This window comes from Pan paniscus, chromosome 13, assembly GCF_029289425.2.
Source record: "Pan paniscus chromosome 13, NHGRI_mPanPan1-v2.0_pri, whole genome shotgun sequence".
Lineage (NCBI taxonomy): Eukaryota > Metazoa > Chordata > Mammalia > Primates > Hominidae > Pan > Pan paniscus.
The window spans coordinates 31,965,874-31,979,725 of record NC_073262.2 but is presented as its reverse complement, the minus strand read 5'-3'; the positions used below and the strand labels follow the sequence as shown (position 1 = coordinate 31,979,725).

Below are 13,852 nucleotides of genomic sequence, written 5' to 3'. Positions count from 1 at the left end.
GTTTACAAATGTGATTGTAAACATGTGACTTTCTGGACTACATCTTAAGCACATGGATTGGTTTGTTTGCAGTGGGTTAACTGTAGGATAAAAATCATCAAAGTTTGATTTATATGAATAAGAAGTAGATGTAGAAAACAATCTTTGCCTATACATGTGTTAGTACTATGTGTACGTGTGTATGGATATAGAATGAAAAAAAAACACATAAATCCAGTACATCTACTTAAGTTATGTAAATAATTATTTGCATTTTTAAAAAAAATTGCCATGTCTACAACACAAATTAGTACAGTGTTAGTACTTGACTAAATTCTGGTAATCTTCTTATACAATTAGATAGGCTGATGTATTTCCTAATTAAAAACATTTGTTTTTAACTCTTTTCTAATGCTTTGGCAATTCATGATTGGAAGTAGTTGCTAATTTAGATTTCCTCATGGAGCACAGTAAATATGAGAGATCCTCATAATAGCCTCTATAGGTTTAAATTATATTTTAAATGTAAATGCAAAAGTTAATTATTTTTTAGAGGACCTGATGTCATCCTTGGGAGTAATTTTTAATTACTTTTTATCCTTCTTAGAGTTGATTGTATTAATTATTTGTACTGGCTTAACAATACCATACTGAAAAAGCTTTTATTTTTATTTTTTTTTGACATTTCTTCTGTTTCAGTTGATTTATCATTAGTGAATAAAGATGAAAATGCCATCTATTTCTTGGGAAATTCTCTTGGCCTTCAACCAAAAATGGTTAAAACATATCTTGAAGAAGAACTAGATAAGTGGGCCAAAATGTAAGTAATATTTTAAAAGCTACTACTCTACATCTCATACAAAAATTTACAAAATCACATTAGGTTGTCTAATATTTGGAAAGATGTGTAATAGAATCCTAGTACAGTCATCCCTTGGTATCTGTGGAGGATTAGTTCCAGGGCCTCCCTATCATTCCAAAATCCACAATGGTCAAGTCCCTTATATACAAATGGCATCATATTTCCAAAGAACTTAGGCCTATGCCATATACTTTAAATAATCTCTAGATTACTTATAATACCTAACACAGTATAAATGTCATGTAAATAGCTATTATACTGTATTGTTTAGGGAATAGTGACGAGAAAAAAAGTCTGTACATGTTTAGTATATATGCAGCCATCCATTTTTTTCCCCAAATATTTTTGATCCGCAGTTGGTTGAATCCATAGAGAGGGAATCCATGGATACAGAGAAACTTTAGCTGCTCAGTAGTCTCATTTGATTGATGAAATAACTGAGGATCAGAATAAGGTGACATAGCAAGCAAGTGGCAGAATCAGGACTACAACTTTTACAATATTTAAACGTTTAAGTTCCTCTCATGTGTTGACATCTCTAAACCACATGTAATCATTTTATTTTATTTCTTTAATAACTAACAGAGGAGTTAATATTCTGAAGCTTAATTTCTTCATGATTAGGCTAAATTATCAACACTTACTTTTATGATAACCAGAAATATTTTCTAATTATTTGAAACTGAAAAATCAATATGAAGATGAGCCAAACTTGACAGTTAGGAAAACATTTCAGAAAGATGAAACCAAACCAAATAGAATTTCAGAGGGAAAACATTTGGCTGTCATAGAAACTCAGAATACATTCTTTACCTTTCTTCATTCTTCATGCTACTGGTTTTCAAATTGGGAACAATATCCATTCTTTAAAGTTTAGTAGGCTAGTCACAATGGCTCATGCCTGTAATTGCAGCACTTTGGGAGGCAGAGGTGGGCAGATCACTTGAGGCCAAGAGTTTGAGACCAGCCTGGCCAACGTGGCGAAACCTCACCTCTACTAAAAAAATACAAAAATTATGCCGGGAATGGTGGCTCACGCCTGTAATCCCAGCACTTTGGGAAGCTGACATGGATGGATCTCCTAAGCTCAGGAGTTCGAGACCAGTCTGACCAACATGGTGAAACCTCGTCTCTACTAAAAATATAAAAATTAGCCTGGCATGGTGGCAGATGCCTGTAATCTCAGCTATTCAGGAGGCTAAGGCAAGAGAATTGCTTGAATCCGGGAGGCAGAGGTTGCAGTGAGCGGAGATCACCACTGTACTCCAGCCTGGGCGACTCTGCTGCAATAAAATAAATAAATAAATAATGTTTAGCTTACACTGTGCAAAGGATTACAACTATGGCTATTAGATAACACTGTGAAGTTCTTAATTTTAGTGATTAAGAACGTAATTTCACAACTTGATGTAAGAATGATAGAAGTTTATATAATTTATTAATCATGTTATAACTTTATCTGCATAACTTTTATGCATAATTTGCAAAAATACATACCACCACATTTGCTCTAGCAAGTTTTAGTATTTAATGAATGGGGGTCATAGTTAATAAAAATGGTTAATATTCATTTTTGGCCTTAATGTAAGAGAGGGCAGATAATTAGATTGAATGAATTTGAACTTTATAGAGTGTCCTTGCCTCTTGGATATTCATTCAGCAAGGTTGTGAATTTTTATCCCCTAAGCATTTAAAATATATTCTGCCCTGCTATTCTATTCATATCCTTATGGTCATCCACTTAAGTAAGAAACTGGTTGATTATTTTCAAGACTTTAAAGTTGCATTTCAGGAAAGCACCTCATGCTCTTCTATTGTTTTGTCTTTTATGTTTCACCTTGTGATGATGGAAAATTTCATCATTTTAATTAAACCTTCTTACTGAGTTTTCATTAGACAGATGATTCAGAAAGGTTGTATATTTTAATGCTTCAGGCAATGTACAGTGAATTAAAGAAGACTTCTAAGCAAATGGACATCTATTCCATCCTCGCTTTGTTTATTTTAGTCTGCTTGTTTTAAGCTGTAGTGACTCAGTCAAAATCATGGCCCCGCCCATAAATGTCTGTGGTGTTTGGGATGCCTGATCACCTGCCTCTTTTTCCTACCTCACCCATCGTTTTTGATCCCAAAAGTGTTTGCTCATTATTATTTTTTACCTCCCAAATATTTAGCTTAAAATCCCACTTCTGATGTTTTCCAGCTGAAGTTCTGTTGGGAGGAAACTTTTTCTCTACCAAATGAGTACTTAGGTCAAAGTGATTGAGGGCCTGCCAATTAATTGACAACAGACAGGTTAACAGGAGAAAAGTTTATTTCACACTCAGATACAAGAATTCTACAAGGGGTAGTTTGATGAACAGCCATGGGTAAGGGTTTATATACCAGCTTGACTAAAGGGAAGAGTTTTAGAGCTTCAGTGGGAAAATATAAAAGTTTCTATTGGGCTTTTTCATCATGATGCTAATGGGCAGTATCCTTCCTAGCTGGAAGCTCCCAAGAGGGAGATGAATGGCAGCTGAATTTGTACCTCCAGGTGCTAAGGTCCATCTACCTCTGAGGATGGGTCAGTAGCAGCTGTATTTTTAGGAGGCTTTGCTTAAGTTTAGATAAATTTCTTTCTGTGGCTGCTCTTTGTTCAGATGTGTTCAAAGTAGTCAGACCAGGCATAGTGGCTCATGGCTGTATTCCCAGCACTTTGGGAGGCCAATGTGGGTCACTTTAGCCCAGGAATTAAAACCAGCCTGAGCAACAAAGAGATGGATGCAGTGGCTACCATCTGTAATCCCAGCACTTTGGGAGGCTGAGGCAAGTGGACCACAAAAGCCCAGTAGTTCCAGACCAACCTGGGCAACATTGTGAGATCTCAACTCTACAAAAAAATACAAAAATTAGCTGGGCATGGTGGTGCATGCCTGTAGTCCAAGCCACTTGAGAGGCTGAGGTGAGAGGATCATTTGCACCCAGAAGGTCAAGGCTGCAGTAAGCTGTGATTGTGCCACTGTACTCCAGCCTGGGCTACAGCAAGACCATGTCTTTAAATACATACATACATACATACATACATATATACATACATGTAGTCTTCATGCCACTTCAGTGGTCTGTTGGTCTCTTCAGTTTTCATTCTCACTGTTGCCTTGTTTTTTTGTACTAAAATCAAACCCTGCATGTGTTCAGTTGCCTCTACATCCAGGGCCTCCCATTATTGTGGTAAGTTTTATCTGATCACTTCTTCCTCTCTGCCTCCCTCTATGCCACTTCTGCTCTACTTCTTGGTTGATACTCAAGCCAGGTCAGTGACTCTCTTTCTTCTTGACCAATGGAAGATTATGGGAATCGCTGAGTCAAAGAGGATTACACACTTATTAAATACTACAATGCACGTTGAAAGTAGTTGCTTAGTTGAAAAAGATAATGTTAAAAATGTATAATCTTGACCAGGCGTGGTGGTTCAAGGCTGTAACCCCAGGACTTTGGGAGGCCAAGGCAGGCAGATCACTTGAGTTCAGGAGTTTGAGACCAGCTTGGGCAACATGGTAAAACCCTGTCTCTACGAAATATACAAAAGAAATTTAGCTGGATGTAGTGGCACATGCCTGTAGTCCCAGCTATTCGTGAGGTTGAGGTGGGAGGATCGCTTGAGCTTGGAATGTGGGGGTTTGCAGTGAGCTGAGATTGTGACACTGCACTCCAGCCTGGGCAGCAGAGTCAGATCCAGTCTCAAAAAAAATTATAATCTTAACAGTAACATAAAAATTAGAGTGCTTCAACAAAGCAAGATTTTACACAGGCATATAGATGTCAAATCTCTGTCCATCCAAGTATTGTAAAGTAGGAAATGCCATTTGGCTCATGGATTCCATCTTCTCCAGTTTTATGGCCTATTGCAGACATACTGCCTACCACACCTAAGTATTGAATAAATGATTTTTTGTCATAATGCAGCCTGATTTTGTAATTCATAAGGCTACCATCTTTGATTTCTTATACTAAGGAAAAGCCAAGAATAGAGGTACAACTAGAAATATTTTAGGATCTGTCTTGGTTTGTTCCCACTGCTATACAAAATACCTGAGTCTGGATAATTTATAGAGAAGAGAACTGAATATTCTTACAATTCTGGAGGCTGGGAAGTCCAAGATCAAGGTGCTGGCCGACTTAGTGTCTGGTAAGGTCTGCTCTCTGCTTCCAAGATGGTGCTTCTTGCTGTATCCTCATGTGGCAAAAGAGGCAAACACCTGCCTCCCACCTGTTTTACAAGGGTACTAATCCCATTCATGAGGGCTCTGCCCTTATGACTGAATCACCTCCTAAAGACTCTACCTCTTAATACTGTCACATTGGCAGATCAAATTTTAACATAAGAAATTGAAGGGGACACATTCAGATGATAGTAGAACCAAATGATTTCTAAAACTTACACTTATTTAAGGAAAACTGTGAAAATAGTTTTCTTAGAATCTTTTACCTCTGTGTTAGTTTTAAAATTCTATTACCATTAATTTGCATTTGCATTTTCAACTCTATGGGATTTCTAAAGTAGATTAATAACACATTGAAGAATATATTTGTTTTGCAAAATGGCAATATTTAGGCAATTCCAGTATTCTGAAATATAAAACTTTTTGGGTGATTATATTTATTTGATACTTAATAATTATAAGTAAAAAGGTTTTGTAACAAGAAGAAGCAACAATATGCCTGAAGCCTATGGGTCTGTTGGAATGAGTAGGCAATAGGCATGAAGTATTTGGGAATAATAGTTTATATTAAATATTTACTAATGACCTGGATTATTTAATGAAGAATAACATTGGTTAATAATCATAATGCCACAATTCAGCTAGAACAGAAGGATATATCAGTCCTAAAGAGCATATTGTAAGCTGGGAGATGGGTATTATGTTCCTAAAATAGAATCACAATATTTTAGGTCATTTACATTGTCAGATCTGCTACATAAAGGGTGTTCTCTCTTTTTCATAAGAGCAAAAACCTACTACAGTTTTGTCTCTACAGGGATTCTTCTAAGAACTGTGACAGTTTAGGTAAGATTATTTAAAGACAAAAATGTCCCTTTGAATTAAATATCAGGAATAAACCACAGAGTTTACTTTACATGGCAGTGTGTGTGTGCTGACAGGACACTGATAAAACATGCCAGAGAGATGTAGATGCCTCCTTCAGACCCCGCTAGTCTCATTTAATTTAAGGATTTCTTCCATTAAAAGCAATAGTGTTTGAATAAGAGAGCATTAAGAAAATACATAGAATGGCATGTTACAAAGATTTTTCACAACATCTTTGTTTTTGTTTTTCTAATTAACATTCTTTTTTTGGAGTCAGGGTGTCACTGTGTTGCCCAGGCTGGAGTGCAGTGGCGTGATCATAGCTCACTGCAGCCTTAAACACTTGGGCCCAGGCTATCCTCCCACCTCAGTCTCCTGAGTAGCTACGACTATAGGTACATGCCACCAAGCCTGGTTAATTTTTTCTTTAATTTTGTAGAGATGACGTCTCCCTATGTTGCCCAGGCTGGTCTCAAACACCTGGTCTCAAGGGATCAACTCACCTTGGACTCCCAAAATGCTGGGATTACAGGCATGAGCCACTGTCCCTGGCCTCTCAACATCTTTATTGGCTAATCATCAATTGGATCATGGAAAAAAAATTATAATGTAATGAAGGCAGCCCATGAAATTGTAATTATTTACTTATGGAAGGAAGCTTTCTAAAAACAGGGCCATTTTTCATTCTGTGGGATGGTTACAGCATGGTCCTACTTTAAAGAGGATCCAGGTTTCTATTAACTTCCTAATTTTACATCCTGCAATTCTAATTTTGTGAGTAAATACTCCTAGTAGATGTCTCAGAAAACACCCACTTACAGCAATGATTTATTCTGTGGCAGTGAGTTAACTCTCTCCCATGCTCTCTTTTCCTTTCCAGCATTTGTAAAAGAAGATTACATCTATGCTGCGACTATTTTAAGTAGCTTTGTTTGAACAATATAATATTTTTTCTTAACTTTAATACTGATGTTTATAACTGCACTTTAATCTACATCAACTCTTTTAATGACAGGCCACTTTACTTTGGGTTTATTTGGGTAACACTTTCTAAATACATTTCACTACCCCAGGCTAGTGGGCTAACAAAATGAAGAAGCAGACTCTGTGTGGTATTTTAAAGGGAGGGAGATGCCAAAAGCATTGCAGGAAGAAACATATCCTTAAAGATTATTACCACGGTGTCTACCAGAGTGAGGAGTAGGTGGCATAATATTCTGAGATATAAATTCTCTGAGGCAGAACATAGAATTTTACTACCTAAATGTAATAAGATGTATTGTGCTATCAGCAAAGGCCATGGAGCTCTATGTGATGAAAATAAAAAAGGATCCAAGTATCTTCCTTTAACTACCATTTAATGATAATGATTTTTGTCTTTAGCATTTATATTAGAAATCAAGAAAGAGGCAAGCTGCAGGCTATCTAATAATAATACGAATAATAATAACTAACAATTGCCCCTCTCTTCCATCCTTAGTTCTTAGCAGCCTATGTTTATTCTCAAAGAAAGTCCTCTTCCTTCATCTTAGTTTATATGGTAATAGAAATGTTAGTTTAAAAATTGTGTTCTATACCACATGCTGATGAAGGGAGTTTTAGCATTAGATTTACATTAGGAAAGAAGACTCAGAAACAGGGTACTATGTAACTGTCTCTTTCACATGTTATCTCATTTATTTCTCATGGGAATCCTTTAAGGTCCATATTGTTACCCATTTACTTGTACAAATGTGGAAAATGAAGCCCTATAGCTTCCAATAAATGTGGTCTCACGACCAGTACTGACCTGGAGCTGGCTTATACCAGATGTCAAAAGCCAATTATTAAATACTCAGAATTTCTGTTGGTAGTATGAAATCACCCATAATGGGAGTATTTATACCTTGGAAATCTGCAAAGGAGGAAAAACAGTGCTCTAGTCCTCTAGTCTTACCACCCCTCTTAGGGAGTACCAGCCCACCAGCACCAGTTTACTGACACAGATTCAACCCAGGTTGGTACTATACAAAAAGCACATTTTCATTCCTTTCTTTCAAGCTGACAAACTTTTGGATTCCTAAAGAATTAAGAACTGTTACCCAGAAAAAATGGGCTTTATTCTTTTGGTGAGTAACAAAGGTCTTTCTGGAGACATGGATGATGCTGGAAACATCATTCTCAGCTAACTAATGCAGGAACAGAAAACCAAGCACTGCATGTTCTCACTCATAAGTGGGAGTTGAACAATGAGAACACATGGAATCAGGGAGGGGAACATCACACACTGGGGCCTGTGGGGGGTGAGGGGCTAAGGGAGGGAGAGCATTAGGAGAAATACCTAATGTAGGTGAGGGGTTGATGGGTGCAGCAAACCACCATGGCACATGTATACTTATGCAACAAACCTGCACGTTCTGCACATGTATCCCAGAACTTAAAGTATAATTTAAAAAAAGTCAGAGGAATATACAGCAGGCTCAAATATTTATATTTTTAATTGTGAAATCATCTTTGCAATATTTATTATGAAATAAGTTTTAAAATATTGCATAATTCTAAAATATGATTTAAAATAAATTATTTCTCTGTAGTAAAAAAAAATAGAGCAGGTTTTGATCAATAGAAGTTTGATTACTTGGCATCAAGTAAGGAGGACACTGGGAGTTTTCACAGAAGCAGTGTCTCCCAGAGGAAAAGTGACAGGGAAGTTTTATGGGGTGATAGGGAAGAAGGTGCATCATCTCATGTAGAGGAAGAGTCCCAGTTGCGGAGATGCAGTGAGTAATCACGCCAGTGTGTAGATCACATGTTATGGTAATGAAGCTATAGCTCCTCCCCAGGGTGGAGACTTTAGCATGGTAATGAGGAAATTTCACACAGACTCGTCTATGAGTTGCTGGGGTCTGTCAGAAGCTTGCCCTAACCGACAAGGTGACAGCATTACACACCAGGCTTGGGAAAAAAACAAGTGATAGGGCAGGAGGCTGTAAAACAGGCTGATGGTTCAACTTTATTAAATGTTATAATCCCTGGAGACCCCCCTGCCTGCTTACAGAACTATCACATTCAGAGCATCATAAGATACAACAATGTAACAGCACTCAGAGGCGCTTCATCTTAATCCTCTGTTTTAATTTCTTCTATGTTTTTCAAGTGTATTTGCCTTCTTCATTTCAAGGAAATTTCTTGAAAGTTGAAGTACTCTATGTATTTTGCATTTTTCTACTATGCCTCCTGGGATACTTACTAGAATAATAAAATTGAGCTGGAATGTGACAGATGAAATTGCTAGCAAATATGTCAAACCAAGTAGTGTTGGCTTTGATTATTCATAAATTTTGTTATTTACCTATAAAATGGTATCATGAGTATAGTCATATTTTATACACTTCTATTAAATTTACAGATTATAGCTATATTTCAATTTATAATCATTTTAGTCTCTAGCCTTACAAAATAGTATGGAAGTTTTAGTATGGATACTACATTCTACAGGTATAAAAGTAGTGTTCAAATAATCTTAAAAATTGCAAAATAACTGAGACCAAAAAAATTAGACTCTAGAATATAGCAAAATATTAAAATAACATATGAACAATCTCCCCCATTCCTCACAAAAAGAAAATAAAAGAAATTTAAAAAGAGAAGTTAAAAGACATTAATCCCAAGTATTATATATTTTGTTTTAAAAAAGCCTGATTTTATATAATTACTAACACATAGAAAGGTCCACATAGAAATGTTTATTTGCTAAAGCTGATATTTGAAATAATCACACACATGCACATAAAAGCTAAGAAATGTTTATGTCCATTTTCAATTTCAGAGCAGCCTATGGTCATGAAGTGGGGAAGCGTCCTTGGATTACAGGAGATGAGAGTATTGTAGGCCTTATGAAGGACATTGTAGGTAAGTACAAAACACTGAAGTTTTTCCAAATGAATTGTAAAGATATTATCATTTAGTTATAAACACAGGCTCATAAAGTCAAAATCTTATTGAAGAACATAGTGATTTTCTATTTTAATCTATAATAGTAAAAAGGAAGTACACTTTCAACTTAAATTTGTTAACTCAAAGATTGCTATGGTGAGCATAACAAGGTTATTTATATAAAAATAAAATATATGTTATTTTTTTCTGTCATACTTTAAATGTAATATTTATCACACATGAAAAACACATACATTGTATTAATTTATAATTGAATACATTTCATAAAAATCAACTGAAATGAATTTTCTATAATTTAACTATTTGATATAATGAACATTTTCACATGCTAAAGGTGTAAAACACCAATCATGTTTTTGCTCATTTCAATTTAATCTTTGGTGATCTATTTAAATTTTAGCTTCATGTTACTGAAAATGACATAGCTGATGCTGTTTTTAGTCTAAAATGTGCTATCCTAAAGAGAGTTATATATACTATCGGTGGTATTTAAGATAGTTTTAGATGGTAAATGTGTTAACATTTTGAAAAAATTTATTTAATTGGCTTAAATATTCAGCATTGTTTAAAATTTAAGGTACTGAACAAAAAAATTAATGATATTTTGGTAATTGGAGTGGTGCTATTTGGAACTATTTTAAGGACTTAGGGAAAACTCAAGTTTTCAAATCCTTTTTGAAAGCTTATTCTCTTATAAGCAAACATAAAAATATCTTTATTGCTTCATTCCATTTGAATCTTGACCAGTAATTAGAGAGAAAATCAACGTGGCTGGAAGGGAAATGGAGTGGGGAAAGCTGGACTTATGCATAGAAAAAACTATGGCAACTGGCAAATCATTAAAATCTGGAGACTATCTTGTTTATTTAACAAGTAATTATTGATTCTTTGCTATATGTCATGACTTGTGGGAGCTCTGAGGACATAAAAGTGAATAAGGCCTGGGCATAGTGACACACACCTATAATCCCAGCACTTTGACAGTCTGAGGTGGGTGGATTGCTTGAGCTCAGGAGTTCGAGACCAGCCTGGCCAACATGGTGAGATCCCATCTCTACAAAAACATTTTAAAAATTAGCCAAGCATGCTGGCACACCCGTAGTCCCAGATACTTGAGAGGCTGAGGTGGGAGGTTAGCTTGAGCCTGGGAGGTTGAGGCTGCAGTGAGCCCAAATCGTGCCACTGTTCTTCAGCCTGGACGACAGGGTGACACCCTGTCTCAAAAAAAAAAAAAAAAAAAAACCAAAAACAAAAAACACTCACCTTCCTTATCCTCATGGACTGCCGGTAAAGGAAGATGCAAAGAAATCCAAAATTAATGTACATACATAAGTAAAATACAAAGAAATATAAAATTAATCACACTACCAAAGAGGCATAATTTTCCAGTTGATTTAGGACTGAACACATGCATGTAACTACTCTTTTTTCTAAAACCTCACCAAAGAATTCTGAATGGAATAGAAAAAAAATTACAAAGTCTAAACTGCAGAGGACAAAATAGAATGCCAAAGGAGATGATAATAATATCTGGGGAGTTGGCTCGCTGATAGACAAGCGGTAATTGCCTTTCTCAAAAAAAAAAAAAAAAAAAGTAAACCAAATCCTAATCTCCCAATGGCAAAAAAATAAAAAGCCAGCTGCTTTACCCTGCTAATCACCTGACCATGAAAAGAGCCAAATTCTGTAAAATATTTGAAGAGTAAATTATTCTGTAAAATATTTTGAGCCAAATATGAGTGGTCATGACCCAAGGCACAGTCTCAAGAGGTCCTAAGAACATGTGCCCAAGGTGGTTGGGTTGACAAAAGACATCAATCTACACATGTGAAGTATCCATAGGTTTGGGGGAGAGGAGGGGACAGGCGCACAGGTGGGAAGTGTAGTAGTTTATAGGTCATAGGATTATAGATGGAGTCAAAGATTTTCTGATTGGCAATTTGTTGAAAGAGTTAAGTTATTATCTAAAAACTTGGAATCAATAGAAAGGAGTGTCTGGAGGAAGATAAGGGGTGATGAAAACCAAGGTTCTTATTATGTAGATAAAGTCTCATAGGTGGCTGCCCTTACAGACAATAGATGGCAATGTTTCCCATTCATACCTGTAAAGGGTTCTAGTCTCTCAGTTCATCTCTTCAGGATTGGAAGGGACTGAAAAGGAAAAGATTTGGTTATATTCTTCATATTCTTGACAGAAGTAAATTTTCCCTCACAACAGAAGGCTTTGTAGGGCCACTCAAAGTATGTCAAAGAGACATATTTTGGGGTAAAATATTTTGATTTTCTTCTTTATCTGTCATTTGATGTTATGCCAGAGTAAGGTTGGAAAGTAAGCTTGTCATATAGGATAAAATAAAACCCATCTGGTGAGATTTTATGGTTTGTAGGATGTTACTCCCCAGGCCTCTTAGGAATTTGGGCAAGACAGAAAAAAGGTCAGAGTTTAGTCCTCACACCTCAAGAAGGTAGTGATGAAAATACGAATTTTTAAAAAATAAGATTTGTAGAAATTCTGTTTAAAATATAATTAGAATATCAGATCCCCTTGCCAACTTGATGCTGCAGGTGAATACTCCCACACCCCATTTCAGGAGATGACTAGAGGATTAATTTCCAGAAAAGGGAGGAGAAAGGGTCTCCAGACTGCCATGACAAACACCACAGACTGGGTGGCTTAAACAATATAAATTTATTTTTTCCCAGTACTGGAGGCTAGAAATTCATGATCAAGGTGCAAAGTGCTGTCAGGGTTGGTTTCTAGTAAGGGTTCTCCTCCTGGCTTCTCCTCTTGGCTGCCTTTTCACTATGTCCTCACATGGCCTTTCTTTTGTGTACTGGAGGAAACAGTTCTCTGGTGTCTCTCACACGTCTTATAAGGACACCTAAGGATACCAGGTCTACCATATCAAGCCCTCACCCTTATGACTGCACTTAACCTTAATTACTAATTTGTAGGCCTATCCCCAAATACACTTACATTGGAGATTAGGGCTTTAACATATGAATTTGGGGCAACCAACTCAATTAATAATATATACCATAGTTGTAAGGTTTCTGTATCGGTTTGAACCCTGAGAGCACGTCAATAGACAACACGAGGTGGTGTGGAGCAACATGCTGTTTTAATGAGCGCCTGGGTGCAGGCGGGCTGAGGCCTAAAATGGCATCAGCACCAACTGAGGACAAGACAAAGGTTTTATAGTCTCCTGTAAACAGGAAGTGTTCTAGTCTGACATAACTGCTGCGTTGTACCTGGATGGCCTCTTTCTCGATCTTCAGGGGTACGTGTCTTCCGGCCAGGGTAGCTGTCTTTCGGTCGGCTCTTTTCCTGCTTCTGATATCTTGCTGGCACTCGCCGCTGACATAAGTAGCCTTGCGCCTTCGTACTGGGCCTGAGAAGGAAGGAGTTATTCATCTCCTTAAGCTTCAGGCCTCAGGGAGAATCTTACATTCCCGTCTATTTGGTTGTAGATAAAAGGGAAAAGGGGCCTCTTTCTCAATAACTACTTCACGTGTGATATAGGGGGTGGTGTGGGCACCTTGGAAAAACAAAACCTTAATTTTTTGGGTATTCTTGAGAGACGGGTTGGTATCCACATTGTCCTTGTAGTAGGAGCATCGTCTGTATTGTCTGGAAACGCGTCTGTGCCTGCAAGACAGTTATGTTGAGAGGACAAGGAGGTGTCAACAGGGAGAGGTATAGCCTCATTTGCTGCTTCACGAATGAAAGACTGTGTCTGGATTAAGGAGGGGAGGTAATTTCTGAGTGGGTTAGAGTTTGGTAAGGGTGGAGGCCCTAAGATAAAAGTTCGGCCATACATGATTTTAAAGGGACTATAAAAAGAGGGTGCTTTTGGTGTTGTGTGGAGTCTCATGAGGGCAAAAGGGAGATTTTTTGTCCACGACTGGTGGGTTTTTAGAGCCAGCTTCGTGAGTTGGGCTTTAAGGACAGATTTAGTTTTTTCAACTTTGCCTGAAGATTGAGGCCTGTAGGGTGTGTGGG

General features: G+C 37.0%; 1 protein-coding gene across 10 annotated transcripts in view; it reads left to right on the top strand.

Annotated features, from left to right (window-relative positions):
- KYNU (kynureninase) overlaps positions 1–13,852 on the top strand; it is a 290,523-nt gene that overhangs the window by 172,143 nt on the left and 104,528 nt on the right. For all 10 annotated transcript variants that reach the window (XM_055108492.2, XM_055108490.2, XM_055108491.2 and 7 more), the window contains 2 exons: positions 679–799; positions 9,722–9,804. In XM_055108492.2, the coding sequence (XP_054964467.1) occupies positions 679–799; positions 9,722–9,804 (204 nt within the window). The remainder of the gene's footprint in view (positions 1–678; positions 800–9,721; positions 9,805–13,852) is intronic.